Here is a 20,417-nt window from a genome sequence, read left to right as displayed (position 1 = left end):
ATAAGAATCCAAGCTTTTCATTATAAGACACATTTTTGAAATATCAGAACTCTATATCTGAAATTAGAAATGTCAGTGTGAACACATGTACCTCAGGGTGGAAAATTTTTCCTAGCTTCATTCATTAAAATAACCTAGGAACAATGGCCACACCTGTAGCAATGGGGATCCCTGTGTTCAGGCTGTGGTGTCTAAATATCACTCCCAACTAAAAGGAACCAGGATTCTTTAGGGGATTGGTCATTTCCAGGTCTTGGGCAGGAGATGTATAAGAGGAACCTGAAACATCTTACCACACCAGAAAGCAAAGAAACTAGCAAAGAAAAATGTCAAATTCAAGGACTTTAAAGAGGCTCTGATAATCTGAGTATCCATAATAATAACCTGCAATGGATTAAAACACAACTCTATCTTAATCTGTGAATTCAAAATAACCTTAAAAAATGAAAGTTGATTGGTCACCTTTCTAGGAAGCTAGAGAACCAAGCTATTATTTTGAAAACTAGTAAATAAAGAAGAATCAAACATTTATATTCCTTTTACTATGTATATAACTGGAATTCAGAGTAATCAAGACATTGCCAAGGGAGACTGTACTCTAGAGAAGCATTCCAGCTCAAAAAGTAAGGATAAAATGACAAATTTAGTATATTATCATTTTACAAAAACTAATAAAATAAGGGATGTAGATGGCAGTCACTGATAGCTGTTAATTCCACAAAAAGCAAAATAAGTTGACAGTCTGAGCTCCCTGGGGATTTCCCTGGTGGCTCAGATGGTAAAGAATCTGGCTGCAACGCAGGAGACCGGGTTCAATCATTGGGATGGAAAGATCCCCCAGAGAATGGAATGGCAACCCACTCCAGCATTCTTGCCTGGAGAATTCCATGGACAGAGGAGCCTGGCGTACTACAGCCCATGGGGTCGCAAAGAGTCAGACACAACCAAGCAACTAACACTTTCAAATGAGTTCCATGGTGGAAGTGCTCTACCCATCCATTAAATATTTCTGCCAAAAAAACTACTAAAATCTTCTAAAATCTTACTTACCAATTTATAGGAAATACAGAGAAACAGAGGGGGGAAAAAACATTAACTGAAACAACAAGAATACAACCAGCAAAATCTAAAACTCAGGAAACTACAGCACAAACAATATGACTTCTTTAACAAATAAATTGGGGGGGGGGGGGAGGCATGCTACAGTAACTAAATATGGATCAAAACTGACATAAGAGGCACCTCAACCAATCACATGATACAAGCCTCATCTGGATCTTGGGTACAAGACCAACTGTATCAAACAAATCAACTGTGTAAGATTTTATAAGACAAACCAGGGAAATCTGAACACTGAGGATTTGATTACTCGCAAAACATATAACACATATGTTATAACTGTTATGTGCTATGTTTTTTAGAGTCTTTATTTTTTAGAGATGCATGTTGCAATATTTACAGATGAAATGATCTGCTGGGTTTGCTTCAAAATATATCTATACAGTAAGTTCCCTACATACAAACCTTCAAACTGCAAACTTTCAAAGATGTGAAGAGGCATTTGCATATCCAATCACAAGTTAGTTCACATGTTTGGTGCAGTTTTCAAGATACTGTATAATTAAAAATGTTTTACTATTTTTTGTGTTTGTTTATGTATTATTTGAGTGAAAAATATTATAGATCTATTACAGTGCAGTATTAATACAGCTGATTGTGTTAGATGGGTATAAGCCTTTATGTATACATAAATTTTTCCCCAATAACAACCTCTTAAAAGTTAACCTGGAAAGTATTAAGAAAAAAATAGAATCTCCCTTCTGTAAAAATGTGTACCTTTTATTAAAATTACTTGGGTAGCTCAGATAAGATATTTTTCTTTTTATTTCCTTTGCTTTGAAAAAATTTAAAAATATTTACAGTCATTCCCCCCTTGCCTGCAGTTTTGCTTCCCATGGTTTCAGTTACCCGAGGTCAACTGAGGTCCAAAAATATTAAATGGAAAATTTCAGAAGCAAACAATTCATAAGTTTTCAATTGTGAGTTGTTCTGAGAAGATGAAATCTTGCACCATCCTGCTCTGTCCTCCCCAGGACAGCGATCATCATCCTTTGTCCAGAGTGTTCCACCTACTAGTCACTTAGTAGCCACTGCGATTATCAGACCCACTGTCAGGGCATCACAGTGCTTGCGTTCAAGTCCCCCTCATTTTACTTAATAATAAAGAGCCCCACATGCAAGAGTAGTGATGCTGGCAGTTCATCTATGCCGAAGAGAAGCTGCAAGTGTTTCCTTTATATGAAAGTTTGAAAGTTCTCTATTTAATAAGGAAAGCAAAAAATTCATAAGCCAAGGGTACTATGATCTACGGTCAGAAAAAATCTTCTATCCACAAAATTGTGAAGAACGAAAAAGAAATTCACGTTAGTTTTTCTGTCATACCTCAAACTGCAGAAGTTATGGGCACAGTGCATGATAAGTGCTTTGTTAAGATGGAAAAGGCATTAAAATTGTACAATAAGATTCTGAGTGAGAGAACCCACATTCCCATCTTTCATTACAGTATATTGTTGTTAAAATTGTTCTCTTTTATCATTAGTCACTGCTGTTAATCCCTTATTGTGCCTTATTTATAAATTAACCTTTATTCCATATATTTATGAAAAAACATAGTTTATATAGGTTGTGGTACTATCCACCATTTCAGAAATCCACTGGGGGTCCTAGAACATAATCCCTGTGGAGGGGACTACTGTATTAAATTATTACATTTCTTTTTTGTAAAGAAGAAAGTAAAAAATGAGCCTGAATCTCTTTATTCATTTAAGCTCTTTAAGTATTTAAAAATAAAACATAATAAAAATAAGAGGCTAGAAAATTATAACTAAAGAAAGTACAAAATGAAAAGTAAAAGCTTGTATCTCTCCATTCCTATTCCTAAAAGGTAACCAGCGCTAATTTAGTTTATGATTTGTTCCAGAAAACAAAAAAGGGAGAGGGAGTGGGAAACCAGACACAGTATGTGTGTGCACACAGTATGTATATGTGTGACTTATGTACATAAATACAAGGATCATATTGGTGTCTTTTTTTTTTAATTTTAATTGGAGGCTAATTACTTCACAATATTGTAGTGGTTTTTGCCATACACTGAAATGAATCAGTCATGGGTGTACATGTGTTCCCCATCCTGAACCCCCATCCCATCTCTCAGGGTCATCCCAGTGCACTAGCCCTGAGCACCCTGTCTCATGCATCGAACCTAAACTGGTGATCTGTTTCACATATGATAATATACATGTTTCAATGCAATTCTCTCAAATCATCCTACCCCCGCCTTCTCCCACAGAGTCCAAAAGACTATTCTATACATCTGTGTCTCTTTTGCTGTCTTGCATATAGGGTCATCATTACCATCTTTCTAAATTCCATGGAATATTACTCAGTCATTAAAAAGAATACATTTGAATCAGTTCTAATGAGGTGGATGAAACTGGAGCCTATTATACAGAGTGAAGTAAGTCAGAAAGAAAAACACCAATACAGGACCATATTGTTCTATACCTTACTTTTTTCACTGAATACAACATATATTAACACATCACTTTACCTCACTTACCTCACTTTGAATAGCACACTGTTTCTACAGTATGGATACATTATAATTTATTTAACTATTCCATTGATGAATACTTAAAATGTTCCATTTTTATGATTATTGCAAATAATGCTAATAGATACCTTCTAAATGCTTCTAGAAATCTAAATTATTTGGGATAACTAAGAGTAAAGGAAAGTTCATCACACAAGAATAAAGTTTTTGTAGGCCCATACATCATTCTAACTATGTGTAACAACCAAAATACACACTTTTTTAGAAAACTGGCTATTATGATACATGGAAAGAGCTATGTAATGTGGGAACATTCTGTATGCTTCACTTTAATATATATGAAATTAGAATAGTATGGTAATCTTATATACCTTGATAGAGTAAAAATGTGTGTGAAGTCTTCTTAGTACTACTAAAATTATGATAGCAAAATGCTAGATTCAATTACAGGTAGTAAGTGACTGAACCTCCAGCTACATAAATTTTTGATACTGATTTCTCAAAGCTGAAAAGTAAATCTGGCAATGATGAGTTATGTGCATATGTGTGTGTGTGTGTGTGTATGTATTATCTAAGTGAACATTAGTTCAGAAACTGCCTTTTAAAAAAGAAAAAGAGAAATCCACAAAATGTCCTACCTTGATGTTCATCATCCTCCTTCGGTGTCTGTTCCAGTAACGTGTCCAATGCTCGGGTATAATCTTTCATTACCCAGTAAGCAAGACTACGGAGGAAAGGATCAGGATGTAATCTTTCACAATCGAATCCTGAGCCATCCTTTTGGCAACCCAAAATCTTCTGATTTAGGATGGACAGATAAGTGGAAGAAGTCTCAAAATCAGATTCATATAAACGGGCAATTACCATGGCTAGCTGGATATCTTCCATTTTTTCAAGACATACCTATAAATTTAAATATTAAGGAATACTTAATGATAATTATTTAGAGATATGAAATATCCCACTGAACTCCTGAAATTATCCACTATTTATATTATCAGAGTAGAGGAAAGAGGTCCAGAGGTTGAGAGAGTGATTAAGAAATAGCAAGAAATTTAAGAAACTAGAACTTAGTAGCTTCCAACCTAGAAAGTTCATTTATAAAATAAGCATAAAAGATATATTAGTACCATCTCAGACTTAGATTAATTTAAACAAGGTTCATTTTTAAATTAAATAACACCTATGATATTTGACTTCATATAATCAGTTCCTCTTAATTTCCAAATACATTGCCATATAAAAACACAATTATTACTATTTTAAAAGAATCTTCTATTTACATAGCAAGTAGTTTAAGAAATAAAGCTACATATGCCACTCTTACTCACTCTTGAGTTTATATTCTAAAGTCACTACTCATCTGAGAATCTGAGGTCCTTCAGGCAATATGAGCATCTCAATCAATATTTCTCTTCTTGCCTGAGTATTTTCTAGGCTAAACTTCCCATTTGAAAAGTATAAATATTTGTTATTTTTAAAAATTACATACCTTGAGATAATTTTGAAAATAGGACTAATTCTATACATAGAGTACTTTCACTTTGTTGGATATTTTCTATGATGTATTATTTCCAATTACATTTTTCCTTCACCTGTTTGGATTATTCATTATAACTGATAGCCTAAGAAGAATATCTCATAAACAGAAATATTTATAATTACTCTCTTAATCAGCTATCAAGATTCTATATCCAAAAATGCAAAGTTTTACCTCTTCCCACTCACCTTCCAATATCTAAGATGACTACATTACAAAACAGTACAAACTGTGATCTCAGTTCTTTAGCTATGAATTTCATTTAAAAGAACTTAAAATATCTGCCTGTCTATACCAAGTAAGGGGACTCTGACCTGTGCATACTTTGAATACTTTAGAATCACAAGATGGCCAGGAAGAAGATATTCATAAACCATTTTTCTATATATTTATAATTGAAATGCATATACTTACCTTGAAATGCAGTATTCTCTATATAAAATGTCCCATTTATGCTTCTCACTTGCATCTGTTTATAAATCCATTGTCACAGTGCCACTATTTAAGTTAGTAACCTCTGTGTTTATTCTCTACCCTCTACCCTTACAAACATATGACCAAGCATTACAATCTACTCTATGACCTTCCCAGGTTTTCAAGCTCTTACAGGTATTTCATACCACATTTTCTCAGTCATACCTCAATGGCATCTTTCAATGAACCAGCTAGCAAGAAAAAAGCAGCAGATTGCTCAAAACGTTGTTTTCCAAGCAAAGAAAAAGCATTTTTCAAAGCAGCTTTACGCCATCTATCTTCATTAAAGTTGTGGCTGAAAAATGTTGTCATTTTTTCATCATGCTGTGACCTGGGTACCAGAGCACAAACATAAGTGGTTAAACCAAATTTCAAATATTTAATCCTTTACAGAATTTTGAAAATAGACAATGAAAATCTCAAATAGCCAGCTAAAAGAAGAACAATAACAACTTCAGTGAGATGTATTTGTTATCAAGCTTCGCTTCATTTCTTCTAATAAGGAGAAAACTCAAAATATGTATATGTAAGTAGGAAGCAAGAGAACTCTACCAATTGTTTTCATCAACTTATTTTTAACAATATCCCACTCTTTAGTTAAGCTCAAATAATATGGTGTTTATTTTTCACAAATAAAGGAACCAAGGCACAAATAAGGAAACTGATTTATCCAAGTACTTTCAAAAGTGTTACATCTTCAATTCACAGCACAATCTTCATTCCATTAAATCATATTAAGTGTTGAAGCAATTTACCTAAACAGACCCCACACAACTGCTTTCTTCTTCATTGAAAGGTAGAATAATGCAGCATCCAAGGCATCATTGTTACGTTGAAAAGAAGCTTTGGCAACCTAAATGGTCAATAAAAAATTACACTGAATTAACTATTTGATAGAAGAATTACAACAATTAATGTTTCCCTATTACTTCCATGGCTGACAGAAACTATGAAGATGGGAAGAATTGACTCTCTTCCACAATCTCCAGTAGCTTATAATACATGCTCCTAGAGACAACCCTTGGCATACCTGTAATTACAATAAAAACTATAACAGTGACTAGTATTTACTGACTACTTACCATGTACCAGGCACCTTTCATTTGTCTTACTGAATCACCATGATCCAAGAAGTACTATTACTATCCCCATTTTACACGAGGCAACTGAGACACAGAGAGGTTAACTGAATTACTTGAGGTCATACAGTAAATAAGGGGTGCAAAAGGTATTAGAAACCAGATAGTGATAAAACTAACATAAGAAACAATAAAGAAGGCAGAATATTTGACAGACATGACTTATTCTTTTTGGCCGTGTTGCTCAGCTTGCCAGATCTTAGTTTTGTGTCCAGAGATTGAACCTGGGCCCTCAGAAGCAGAAGCACAGAGTCCTAACCACTGGACCACCAGAGAATTCCTGGTGAGACCTTTTCTTAAAAATTAAGCATATTAAATTCCTTAATGTTCTGTTAAAGTTAAAATGTTGACTTCTATGGTATATATATATACATATATATATATATACACATATATATATGTGATTTCACAATATTGATAGACATCTATGAATAAATATCAATTATACTCACACACATATTAAAAACTACAGGCAAAAATAAATATTCTTTTTTTTTTTAAAAAAAAACATAACTTCATGGTATTTTTCAACCAAATCTGACAGTTCTGAAGGACTGACACATGCTTTCTGGCATGTAATTAAAATATAGATGGCCAAAATTCTGTTATTTTGAACGGCCTTCAAATTTTAGTTCTTAGAAATTTCATGAGAAAAAAGTCTTAATGAATACATAATTCCCCATGTACCATAACAGACAACCCCCTTTGAGCCATATGGCCAAACTTGCTAAATTATACAGAACCAATGAACTCAATGGAAATTTAAAAATTATTAACCCAGTAACATCATTGTACATATCATACTGTCTCGAACACAGTACCATGCAGACCATATACTTCTCAAACATACCAAGCTAACATCTACATAAAACTAAGTTGAGAAGCATGACAATAAAAAACAATGTTTTTTCAGCTAACACTGCCTGATGGTAGACTAGAAAGCTACCAAGGTATGGGAGAGACAGGGGAAGATATCTAAAAGTCACCTCACAAAAATGCTTTACTTTCAATGCTTTTCTCTCTCTCCCCCTCGCCGAAGGCATTTTCTCTGCCTTCAATTATTTTAGTACTTCAATATTTAATAATTTTTACAAGAATTTTTATTCATCTGCAGTTAATGATTTATAACATACATTTCAAGAGAAAAAAATCTTACATATCCTTTTGACTGAATTTTAAGAGATAAATTACTTGTGGAAATTAATTATATGTATTACCAGAAATACTCAATTTATAATGACAAAACACATTGTTGATAAAAAACTAAAGAGACTTTGTAGGCAACATCTGAACATTTCAGAGAAAATATGATCTCTTTTTCCTTTGCTTCAGGATATGGAAAAAATTTAACAGGGACTTCTCTGGTGGTCCAGTGGTTAGGATATGCCACTTTCACTGCCGAGGGCACAGGTTCAATCCCTGGTCTGGGAATTAACTACCCCAAACCATACAGTGCAGCCAAAAAACAAAACAAGAAAAATTTCTGAGAGTGAAAGTGAGGGATGTGTGTTTCAATAAGTTTGCCAGGTGATTCTTCAGACACTAAAATTCTTCAGACACTACTTTAGGGGAGTAAATTCCTCTTGAAAGAAATGAATTCATACTCCGCAAATGCAGTATCATGAATTGTACTTCTGAGAACTTCAGTGGGCTGGTACCCAACCTCTCTGAGTCGTGGTTCTATCAGGTGGAAAATCGAGATAGTAATATGCAGCCAATGAGAAGATAACATGAAATAATTTATGAAAAGCAACTAGAACCAAGCCTGGTACACAAGAAGTGCTCAATCATGGTTAGTTTCTGCCAACAATGAAATAACTTTCAGCTTCTACTAAGAAATTTTTAACTTTTTTTTCTACTAAAAAACTGATTTCAAAAACCCATCTTAAAATTTATAGCATGTTTCATTTGCTGCCATAGATATCTGCCTCAAGTGCCACAAATCAAAACTTTTTGAATGGTATTTTAAATGTTCAAAGGAAGTTTGTTGTCTATTAACCTAGCCATGCAGAGAATCCTTTTTATAAAAACAATGTTTTTTCTATCTAATGTATATAACTGACATACAGTTTGTATTTTCCTAAACCGGGATACATCTCAACTGGTAGCAGAAAATACTATATTCCATAAGTATTATATACTTAGTATATATGACAAAAGACAACTGATATACTGAATGGAGAGTTTATAAAGGTCAAGATTCATAAATGTCCAAAAATTTTTATTTAAGAAATTCTCAAGATCTCAAGATGTACAGATGAATCCCTCACCATAGGTTTTCTGGAAGATAATATATTTTATGCTGTAAGAAAAGACTCAACTCCAAAATGCAACAACATACACTTACCTTTTCAATGCATCTTCGAAGAGTGTTGATATTCCTGACCCACCAACCTATTCCCATAGCTCTCAACTCAGACCACTGAGGGTCCCCTCTCTGAATTGCTGGAATCATATTAATCAGCTCTTCCTCAGCCTCAGAATGAAAAGCCCAGGCAAAATGGCAAGTAGATACACCTAAATTAGAAACACAAAATAATAAGCATCAGAATTCTATGAAAACAAACAAAAATAATTTTCTATATACTCATGTATTTATTCTTCCTGGAAAGAATTTTCAAGCAGAAAAAAGAGTATGAAAGGATTTCTTCATTCAGACTTTTATAGTATAAGTATCTAAATACATGATCACTGACAGGAAACACAAAACTGAAATCTTTTTCTGAAATGTATTTGCTGGAAGAATGGAAACATTAAAACCTAATCACTAGTAAGAAAGATATTTGAATATTGAGCCATTCTTATGTTTGCACACATACCAAACCAATCAAGAATAAAAGGTCTGGTCAAGTCTATGTGCTCTATGGACATGTAGGTCCCATTTCACAGTGCCACCTGCTTGCAGACCATATCCATCACTACTGGACACTGAAAACTGCCCCATTCATCCCTCCGGCCAAGAAGCTACACGTATTACCTGAAAGCAAACTCAAACCTTAATGACAGCTCCAGGGAAGAACTGTTAGGAGGCACGTTCCTCTGTCTTTGGTGTCTCCTTTAAAAAAAAGAGTTTAAAGCTGCCTAATTACTGATGGTATACAGCAAATACTTTTTTTGCCCTGATAAAAAAAAACCTGACAGGGATCTAGGCTGTATTAGACGCAACAAAATGGATTTAGTGACACCCTCCATGAGTCTGTCAACAGCTAAATGACTGGTTTTACTCCACTCAGAGCAGGTGAAAAAGAGACATGACAGAAGTGAACCACAGAGTGATGTGAGACAGTGAGAATGCTACCAGGAAGAACCCTGAGGATCCCAGGAAAGAAGTCCAGATAGTCAAATCAGCCATCTGTAAGAATCCCTTTGGAAACAAAGAAATGCCTGAGACCAATAACCGTCTGATAGTCACATTACAACAAAGGACTCTCAACGCTATTTCTCATTGCTAACATTTATAGACAACTGTGTTTGAAATCCTATTACAAAATCAATGCAAAAAGCCTTAACTGTCACTATAAATGTAGAGGAAAATGAACGAAACTTAAAAACATCAATTTGTATTTTGTCAGACCCTAAAATGCAGATTAACCCTCTATTTAAATCTGTCTGGGGCTTTCCTCACAGCTCAGTTGGTAAAGAATCTGCCTACAATGCAGGAGACCTGGGTTCAGTTCCTGGGTCAGGAAGATTCCCTGGAGAAGGAAATAGCAACCCACTCCAGGATTCGTGCCTAGAGAATCCCACGGACAGAGAAGCCTAGCAGCTACAGTCCATGGGTTCCCAAGAGTTGGACACGACTTAGAGACAAAACCACCACCACCACCAAATCTGTCTGGTTTAAGAAACAGTCGGTGTATGAAATAACTATAAAAAAATTGACACTGATTTAGAAATTGTTATGATAAGTCAATGCAAAATGCATACTTTTGCTGACATAAACATTTTAATATAAAATAACAATATAAAATATACCCTACACCCTTAAATGAATTTCATTGATTAAATTTTTGGTATAACTAAAAGGAAACCAAAATACACACAGGAATTTGGTTCAAAAATAAGATTAAGAGAGCAGTGACTGTATTTGGAAACCTAACTATTAGAAGTGAAAAAAGGTATTAAGAAGAAAAAACCAGGCGCACCAACAGGCACTTATTTTTGTCTACCAACGTCAGGCAATTCTTTGCAATATATCTTTGTTCTTAGCTTGTCTACTAGCTACTTAGACCCTGATGTTAGGAAAGATTAAGGGCAGGAAGAGAAGGGAGTGACAGAGGATGAGATGGTGGGTTGGCATCACCAACTCAATGGACATGAGTCTGAGCAAACCCTGGGAGATAGTGAAGGATGGGAAAGCCTGATGTGCTGCAGCTCATGGGCTCGCAAGGGTCAAACACGACTTAGCAACTGAACAACAACTAGCTACTTAAGTTTCTCCCTGAAAACTGTTCCCCAGGCCATCACCAACAATACCAGTCACTTTTCTCATCTCCACTGTTTTAACTGTACTAAAGGGAAAATGGAATTTGACAAAGCTTTAGGAAGTTGAGGTATTTTAAGTCTCCTTAGGCAATGTACATAATTGTCATTAAGTGATTCAGTACCATCTGACCATCATTTAAAACTAAAATTTAAAATATTAAAACTAAAATTTGAGATACCATTTTTTAACCTATTCCAAATGGCATAGATTGTTCTAAATGATAATATCAACTACTGCAATGAGTTGAGTTTTGGCATCATTAACACTGGTTCTGGGAATTTAAGTTAGCACAGTCTTTCTGAAAGTAGCAATATTTATCAAGCATTAAGAATTTTCGAGCCCTTTAATTCAGTAGTTTCACCACTAGAAAACTAATATGAGGAAGTAATTAGATATATATGAATATTTATATGCAAAGTTCTAAGGTAGCATTGATAATTCAAGTAAGAGAAAAAAAGCAAAATTTGGATTTTTAGAAAAAATTAAAGGATAGATGAATTATAGTTTAAAAAATGATAGACTATCAGACAGCTGTTAGAATCACATTTTCAAAAAAGCATTTATTGATGGTAAAGGGTAAGTACTATGGGTAAGAATAATGAACTATAAAGCCTGATATTCTAGGTCCTACAATACTAAAGCATATTTTATGGGGCTGTATCCAAGATGCTGGTTTCAAAAGGGACACAGCCCACTACACTGGAATTCCAATTCAAACTCTAATAATAAATAGGCTGTATCTTGCCAGGTCACTTTAAACTCTACAGTTTTGATTTTTTAATCTCTAAGTTAGGGGGCTGATATAAGTCTATATATCTCAAATCAGAGTATGTGGCAGTGTGCTGGAAGTATGCAAATCTACTGGGTTACCATATGGCAGATATTCCTGGAATATCAGCTTTAGTTGTGAGTAAATAACTTAGAACATAATGTTTATATTAAAGTAAACACAAATAACAATGCATAGGGCAAAATTTTTAAAGAAAGGGTATCAGATATCATAGAAATTCAGGACCACTTTAGGTTATAACACCAGACTATCCAGTTTACTCCTAACTACTATGACTTCTGATGACTTAAGTCTGAGAAACTGAGACAGATGAGCAAAAGTCACAGAGTACAGGTGAAAAATAACACAGTAAAAGGGTAAGTGGGTACCCTGTGACAGGAAGATCTTAAGGCTAGTGATGGGTATGCATGTGATGACTTATCTAATGTTTATACACAACAGTGAATATACCAACCACTTCAATGTGAAATAAAAGTTACACAAAGGTTCAAACAATACCTTGATGAAGTAGCTGTACTCGGTATAAAGGAGGCAGCGATGTCAAAAGGCAAGTGTGCAAGCGCATAGCCAATAGGTACCGTAAACCACACTCATCCAATGTGTCTCTTCCTTTAAAGAGGAAATAAATTTAAGGAAAAAGGAATGCAACAGGTCACAAACCAATGGAAACTTAGAAAATAAACATTAAATAATAATTTACAAAAAATACATATTTTTTAGTGTATTCCTTTCTGAACACTTCAATATCTTTATCAATACATATAGCTTCACAAAAAGTACATGTATATAATAAAACTGTCAAAAGAAAAAACTTGAGAAAAATTTAAGCACCTATCAGTACAGGTAATAACAGTACTTAGAGCTACTCATAATAAATGAAAAGGAAAGAAATCTTGAAATCCAATAAAAAGTTATAGTTAGGTATAATTTTTTAAAATATTTCCTATGTGAATTTTTCCTATTTTTAAAACTAGGAATTACATAATAAAGTAAGATTATTTATTATATAATTAAATAGGTGATATTTTCTAGATTGGTTAGCTCAAATGAAATACAGTACTATCCACATTTGAAATTTGACTCTTCAGGCTAGTGTTACCAAGTTAAGGTTGAACTCCAATTCTGATTTCACAAATTTGTTCTTAGTCAAAAGTTGGGCAGAGGTATGAAAGCATGAAAAGTTTACTCAAAATTATAGCCACTGTTGGATAAAAGCAACAGAAAATCAACAGCACCTAGCCCAGTAACTGCCACTTAGGAAGTACTCAAGAGTATTGAATCAAATATTTTCTTGAAGAAAATAAAACATTTTAAACTGTCAAAGTTCCAGCTCTACTTCCCATTAGCTATATTTGTTCATACACTCATTCATGTATCCATTCACCAAATTAAGCATCTGCCACATCGGAGGCACAGTTTAGGTACTGCAGATTTGGCAGGAATAAGGCAAGGTCCCTACTTCCAGGGTGCTTACATCTTAGGAGACAGGGACAAACAACAAACAAAGAAGAAATGTGTCTAGCGGAAAATTAATGCTACAGAGAAAAATAAAGCCAGACTGGGAGAAAAGGGAAGTAAGTTGAAGTAAGAGGGTTCTATTTTAAATTATGCGACCAGGGCAGAACTTTCCACCAAGATGACATTTCAGCACAAATCTGAGGTGGTTAGGGAGTGAAGGGTGCCTAAATCTGGAAGACAAGTATTCTGTGCAGGGGAAACAGTATGTACAAAGATGTTGAGATGACTCTGCCTGGTGGGTCTGTGGGATGGCAGGGAAGCCAATGCAGTAGAGTGGACGTGAATACAGATCACCTGAAGCCTTGGAGACCACTGAAGGATTTGGCTTTTTTTCTAAAGTGAGATGGGAAGCCACCAGTGTTTGTTGAGCAGAGGAGAGATTTAAGGTGATTTTGTTTTAAAATAATCACTAGTTCCCAAGTGAGGGACAGAATGAGGTAACAGGAATGAACCAGTTTTAGGAGGCTTTGTCAATAATTAGGCAGGATGTGACAGTGACTTGGACCAGAGTGGTAACAGGAAAGGTGATGAGAAATGTCTGGAGTCTCCACACAGTAGAACTAACAGCATATGACAATAGACTAGATTGGGGCGTGAGTCCACAATACCCCTAGGTTGTCTCACTTGAACAACAGAGGGATTCATTTACTTAGAGTCCATCAACTGAGATAAGTAACTATTTAATCTCTGAGCTTCAGTTTCCCACCTGTGAAATGGAGACATTCATTCCTGCCTTATCTACCTCATGAAAGTCTGTGATAGGAGGAACCATATTTATATTGGCTAACTAAGGATACAGTTTTGTATCCGAAAATTTAAACTATTTTTCACAGATTATGACACAGCTATTTTCTTAATACCCCAGAGTAAAATCTCTAATATATACTAATAAATATTAAGTTTGCAACAAAGGCTTAAGGCTCTTCTGGGAAGAATCCTGCTCTACTGCACACAACCTCATAATGATTCAAAATTTTTTTAATTATTAGAGTTATAAAATAAGTCATAGGCAAAATCCTCTAAAAGTCACTAGTTGTTTTAATCTACAAAAAACTTTGGAGATACATTACAAGGGCATAAGTCTATATGAAGAGAGATATTCCAGGTAGCTTTGAGGAACAGACTTTTTCCCTCAAACTTGTAAATCTTGTGAAATAATTAAGAGTGTACAGGTTTGGAGGCAATGATTTATCCACATCTGAACCCCAGTTCTGCCATTTACTATCTAGAAGATCTTATATGTTCCTGAATCTCCCAGTGTCTTCATCTAAAAAAAATCAAGTGTAATAGTGGCTACCTACTAGCAGATTGTTGTGATAATTAAATATGATAAAGTACATGAAGCTCCTGGCACATAGCAATTGTTCACTCCTCCACAGTATTTACTGAATGAATGAATGATCAATCATTTTTGGTTTTCTTTGCTAATATCATCATTTAGAATCAACACCATTACCTTCAACTATCTGCATAAAAAAGAATGGAATCTAGTTTTAAGAGATAGCCAAAATTTTTCTGGTTACAGAATGAATTAAGCAAGACACACGTTACATTAAAATGTATGAAAACCTCTTTCTCAAGACTTTTTGGAGAAAATTACGTGATTATAAAAAAATTATCTGTACCTAGAAATGTGAAGATGAACAAGTTGAGCCAGGGGAGTTGGTGGGGGGGGGGGGTGCTCCTTACAAACCTGATGGTTCAACAGTAAAATTAACAAATGGACCATTTTTATCACTAAAAGCAAAATAAAAATAAACCATTGGAATCAATCTGTAAAAAGAAAAAAAAAGACCGTATGTCCAAAATGATATGAGAGTTTCAGGATAAAAACTCATGTGAGGATGCACACAGATATCACAAATACATAAAGTTACGTGCACAAGTCAGAGTCTACCCCAATTGTCTTTTCTTTCACAACTGATCATATTACCTAATAGTTACTGTCAACTAGAGAGGACATTTCCCTGTAGGTTTAAAGAAAGATTGCAATTTAATACATGAGTCATTATATAAATAACACAGATAGTTCTACTGATGATAACTTTATAAATTTTTAGTTAGAGTATTTACCTGAGTAACTCTTATCTCTGTTTTCATCAAGCTCAGTACTGGTGGTAGCCACCGTGTCAGCCAAAGCTACAAGGAACATCTGCTCCAAACGGGTAAGGCCTGGTAGACTTGAGTGCATGAGATGACTAGAAAGTACCCTAGCATGTTCTTGGCCAAAGTAAGCTGGTCCATATTGAGAAAGATTTATTACTTTTGATTTGTTGTCTCTCTTTTCTGGCTCTAAGTCGATATCATCCGTTGTTATATCCTGGATTTGGAACAGCTCTGAGTACTGGTCCTCTGGTTGACTTTCTGCACGATCTTCATAGCTCTGTGGTACTTTGGTACTTTCTTCTGAAACTCTGTAGGTTGTATCCTGATCGGCAGCAAGCAATGCATACAAAGGCAGTGGAGGAATAGAATCTATCTCAGTATAATCTCGAGTACCATCTTTGCCTACGGTGACTGTATCCTTTGCTGTACTGCCACTTACACTAATGGTTCGAGAGAGGTGTCGCTTAGTTCCTTCTCCAGCATCAGCATCTCTAACCACTGCAACTTCTCCTGCAATGCATTTTACTAAATGAGAGAGAATAGCTTTGGCCCTGCGAACTTTCCCTAAATCCATCAATTCCAACAGCTGGGTGGGATGATACTGCGGGAGAGTAGGGGAAAGGACATGTGCAGCTTCAAATAAGCCACCATCTTGAACTACAGTAGGTGAACAAAAAACATCATCAGCAATAGCCGTTCCTTCAACAATACTTCTTCTTGACAACATACTAGATTTAAAGGCAGAATGATCTTGTATTGATGTCTCTTCTGCATCAGAACCATCAGTGTCAATGTCTCCAAATCTGACAGCGTGCTTCCACTGTGCATATACATGCATTTCACAATCCATTCCTACCACCAAGATCCCATCTCTTACCCAAGAGAGAGAGACAGGCAATGAAGGTGTACCATCAACAGAGGACACTAAGTCTATAGATCTAAGAAGAACCCATCGTGACCTAACTCCTTGCTTGATACTTCCACCTAGTGGTAAAGTAATGACAGCTACTCCATCCTTACTATTGGTTTGCTCAGTCACAATTCCTGAAAGTCGCCCATACATGAAGATATGAGCACCGACCCCCACTGTGAGAATGTGGGAACCATCTTCTTTTGACACCCAGTCCAAATGTACTAAATGTTTGATATTTGGAATAAGGTATCTATCCTTACTCAAAAGTGCATCTGATTTGCTGTACACAAAGAGATTACTGTCTACACTGACCCTTGAGTCAAGTACACTCCCAACTTTAACCAAATCATCAAGATGAATTGTTTGTTCTAAAGCCCATTCTGACCCTCCTGTAGATTCACATTCAAATATGCAAACATGCATGGAAAATTCTTTCGAAACAAAACCATTGTGGTGGATCGGTTGTTTGTAAGCCACTGCAAGGCGACCCGTGTATGAACAGCTAACAGCAACCGGTCTTCCCACGATGCTCACTGTACTGCTATTATCTTCTCCTTCATCGTTCATCAAGGGCCATCTTCTCCAATGATAGGTTTCCTTCTCATCACTTTTACACTGTAGGTTGGTTTCCATACAACATTTCCAGAAGCGTACTTTATTGTCAGAACAAGTTGTAACAACTAAATAAGGTGCAAGGCACACTGGATAAATTGAAGAGGAACTCAGATGGCCTTAAAAAGAAAAAGTAGGTCATCATAATAAGAGAATCACAAAATAATATGCTAATACTCAAAGTCTAGAAAGTGATTAATTCAAATCCACTATGAGTTTGTTCAGAATAACTCTGTAGTCCCTTACTAAATCAAATATTTCATTAAAATAAAGCTCAAAATCAATGAAACAAGTCAAAGTTTAATCAATCAATAAACCTGTTATCTGCTATAAATTACATCTTTACCACACACACTTCACTGGATTTTCTTTTATCACTTTCATCATAAATACATTAACAGTCATTAGAATTTGCCGTTCAAATTCCTCTAACTGGCCCTCACATAATACAGACACTAGGTCTACTCCACCACAAAATGCTTTCAGTCAACCAGACATACATTAGATCTCACCTTTTACACAGGTTTAATTCATACTCTAACACTGAACTAGAACCATCATATTTATTCCTGATGGCCAAAAGATTAACACTTCCCATTTATTGTCAACTATAACATGAGAGGTAACAGTGATTAAGATTGGGATCAGAAAGCCTGGATTCAAGTTCCAGTCTATCAACGCCTTCCTAACAGTGGGAAAGCCACTTAAACATCCGAACCTATTCTACCTATCTAATGGGGATTATGTTACTATTTCCCTTGGAGTGTTACTGTCCAGTAAGGTGTTTGAAAGCATTTTATGAAGTCCCTGCAAAATAGAATTTATCATTATTAATTCTAATAAACTTATTTGAGTATATCCTAAACTTTCCAAATACTTTGAAAGTTTCAAAAGCTGACCTAAATCTGCACCTGCCACAAAAGCCCAGAGAGTAAACTCTTAACATGGTCTTTCCAACTCTAATTCCAAGCCCTGTGTTAGGGATGAGTAAGAGAATCTCATACTCAAAATCATTCACCAGTAACTGGAATAGTCTTGAACCTCTGATTTTGATTCTTCAACAACACTATTCTAGGAACTCCTCAATCACAAATTCCCCAAGTGACAGATCATTTTAAACTCAGAAGTCAGTCCTGCTCTCCAAACTATTTTATCCACCTTGCTAAAGTCAGTATCACTTTAAGCAAACCAAACTATAAACTTGTATCCTGTATTTTCTCCCCAAAGTATCTGCCAACTCCTGTTCAAACATACTTATGGATCCACATCCACATCCACAATGTGGATGAAAAGCCTGAATTTAAAAAAAAAAAAGCTTCAATAATTCACATACGAACATGTATGTTCTTTGCAATTTTGCTATCACAGTATTCCTATTTATAGGGGGCTTCCCTGGTAGCTCAGATGGTAAAGAATCTGCTTTCAAATGGGGGAGACGTGGGTTTGATCTTCGGGTCAGGAGATCCCCTGAAGAAAGGAATGAATAGCCAACCACTCCAGTATTCTTGCCTGGAGAATTCCTTGGAAATCACAGTGCAGGCAAGAAACCTTGCATTAAAACATTCACACCATAATCTGACAAGCTGATTATATTTATATTTACATTTATCACAGGAAATAATTTCTAATATATACATGTTTCTAAAAAGATGCATCATTAGTAGAAAATAAATCTTTCTTTTTAATTTTTTATTTTATACTGCAGTGGCAGCTCAGACAGTATAGAATCTGCCTGCAATGCAGGAGATGTGGGTTTGATCCCTGGGTCAGGAAGACCTCTGGAGAAGGAAATGGCTACCCAATCCAGTATTCTTGCCTGGGGAATTCCATGGACAGAGGAGCCTGGCGGGCTATAGTCTATGGGGTCACACAGAGTCAGACATGACTGAGAGACCAACACTTTGACTTTCTTTCACTCTTCATAGCTAGTTAACAATGTTGTGATAGTTTCAGGCGGACAGCAAAGGGGCTCAGCCATATATATACATGTATCCATTCTCCCCCAAACTCCCCTCTCATACAGGCTACAGCATAACATTGAGCAGAGTTCCCCATGCTATACAGTAGGACCTTGTTGGTTATCCATTTTAAATACAGCAGTGTGTACATGTCCAGCCCACACTCCCTAACTATCCCTTCCTCCCCCCGCTAGTAATCGTAAATTCATTTTCTAAGTCTGTGAGTCTGTTAGAAAACAAAACTTTTAGTGTCAACTTTATACCTGTTTCAGAAGAGTTCATCCATCTTATGCACTGAAGACTGCTCTGAGCTACAAGTGTCCACTTTTAACATCTTACCTGCTGAAGGTGTTGCTCTTATTACTTCAACTCCTACTGGGAGATCAAGAGGTTGGCTATATACCAATCTAGAATTCAGAATCAGTTTACTAGCAGTCTGAAGGTTGGCAATTGATGAGGAATGTGACATGGGGCTCACGCTAGGAGAAGTTTCTGGAGAAGAGTCTACATGCTTCTGTCCAGGGACTGAAAGTAGACTCTCTGATGAAACACCTTCTGAAGCTTTAGCTTTGAAAACAAATTATGAAATACATTACTATCATCACTGTGTACATGAACTAGAACAATACTTTGTTATAATATAAGAAATAGTTTCTTCAAAGTGTTCTGGAGACAAGATCAAGTTTAAAATTTTCCTTGAGAGAATTTTCTTAAACTATTTTACCCTTTCTTAGCATCATCAATTACATCACAGGGATACTGTCAGTGAAGAAGCACAACATGTAAGATATAGGAAAAAAAAAACTTAAGTGTCATAGTTTCACTGTTTTCAACCTTGAAAACACATCAAAAACTTGAGGAAGCTTTAACATGAAGATTCTCAGGCCTAAACACAGAAACACTGACTCAGCTGTTTTGGGGTAGATTCCAGAAATCTGCATTAATAAGCAGCCAAGGTGTTTCTGAAAGAGATAGGTCATAAATCAAACTGACAAATAACAAGGTACTGAGTCACTTAAGAGATGAAGAAATTTAAACTTGGAGAGCTTAATGATTTTCCTAAGCTCCTATAATTAGCTAGTGGCAAAGAAGACACTAAAATCCAGCCTATCAACTATCAAATGCTGAAACAATAAACACAATTTCAAGAACAGAGGAAACTTCCAAACAAACTTCAGATAGCACTAGTTGAATGGCTTTGTAAGCACAGTGATCTTGATCTTTGTTTAAAAAGTTTCCAGCTTTCACATTTAGGTGAAGTGAAAAAT

General features: G+C 35.5%; 1 protein-coding gene across 3 annotated transcripts in view; it reads right to left on the bottom strand.

Annotated features, from left to right (window-relative positions):
• DMXL2 (Dmx like 2) overlaps positions 1 to 20,417 on the bottom strand; it is a 169,486-nt gene that overhangs the window by 34,342 nt on the left and 114,727 nt on the right. For all 3 annotated transcript variants that reach the window (XM_043471987.1, XM_043471988.1, XM_043471989.1), the window contains exons 17-23: positions 19,489 to 19,716; positions 15,634 to 17,310; positions 12,541 to 12,651; positions 9,114 to 9,283; positions 6,383 to 6,480; positions 5,793 to 5,958; positions 4,252 to 4,516 (exon numbers count right to left, since the gene is read on the bottom strand). In XM_043471987.1, coding sequence (XP_043327922.1) covers positions 4,252 to 4,516; positions 5,793 to 5,958; positions 6,383 to 6,480; positions 9,114 to 9,283; positions 12,541 to 12,651; positions 15,634 to 17,310; positions 19,489 to 19,716 — 2,715 coding nt within the window. The remainder of the gene's footprint in view (positions 1 to 4,251; positions 4,517 to 5,792; positions 5,959 to 6,382; positions 6,481 to 9,113; positions 9,284 to 12,540; positions 12,652 to 15,633; positions 17,311 to 19,488; positions 19,717 to 20,417) is intronic.

This window comes from Cervus canadensis, chromosome 6 (assembly GCF_019320065.1).
Source record: "Cervus canadensis isolate Bull #8, Minnesota chromosome 6, ASM1932006v1, whole genome shotgun sequence".
In the NCBI taxonomy this organism is placed as follows: domain Eukaryota; kingdom Metazoa; phylum Chordata; class Mammalia; order Artiodactyla; family Cervidae; genus Cervus; species Cervus canadensis.
The sequence above is the reverse complement of the archived record's forward strand: the minus strand, read 5'-3'. Positions and strand labels throughout refer to the sequence as shown.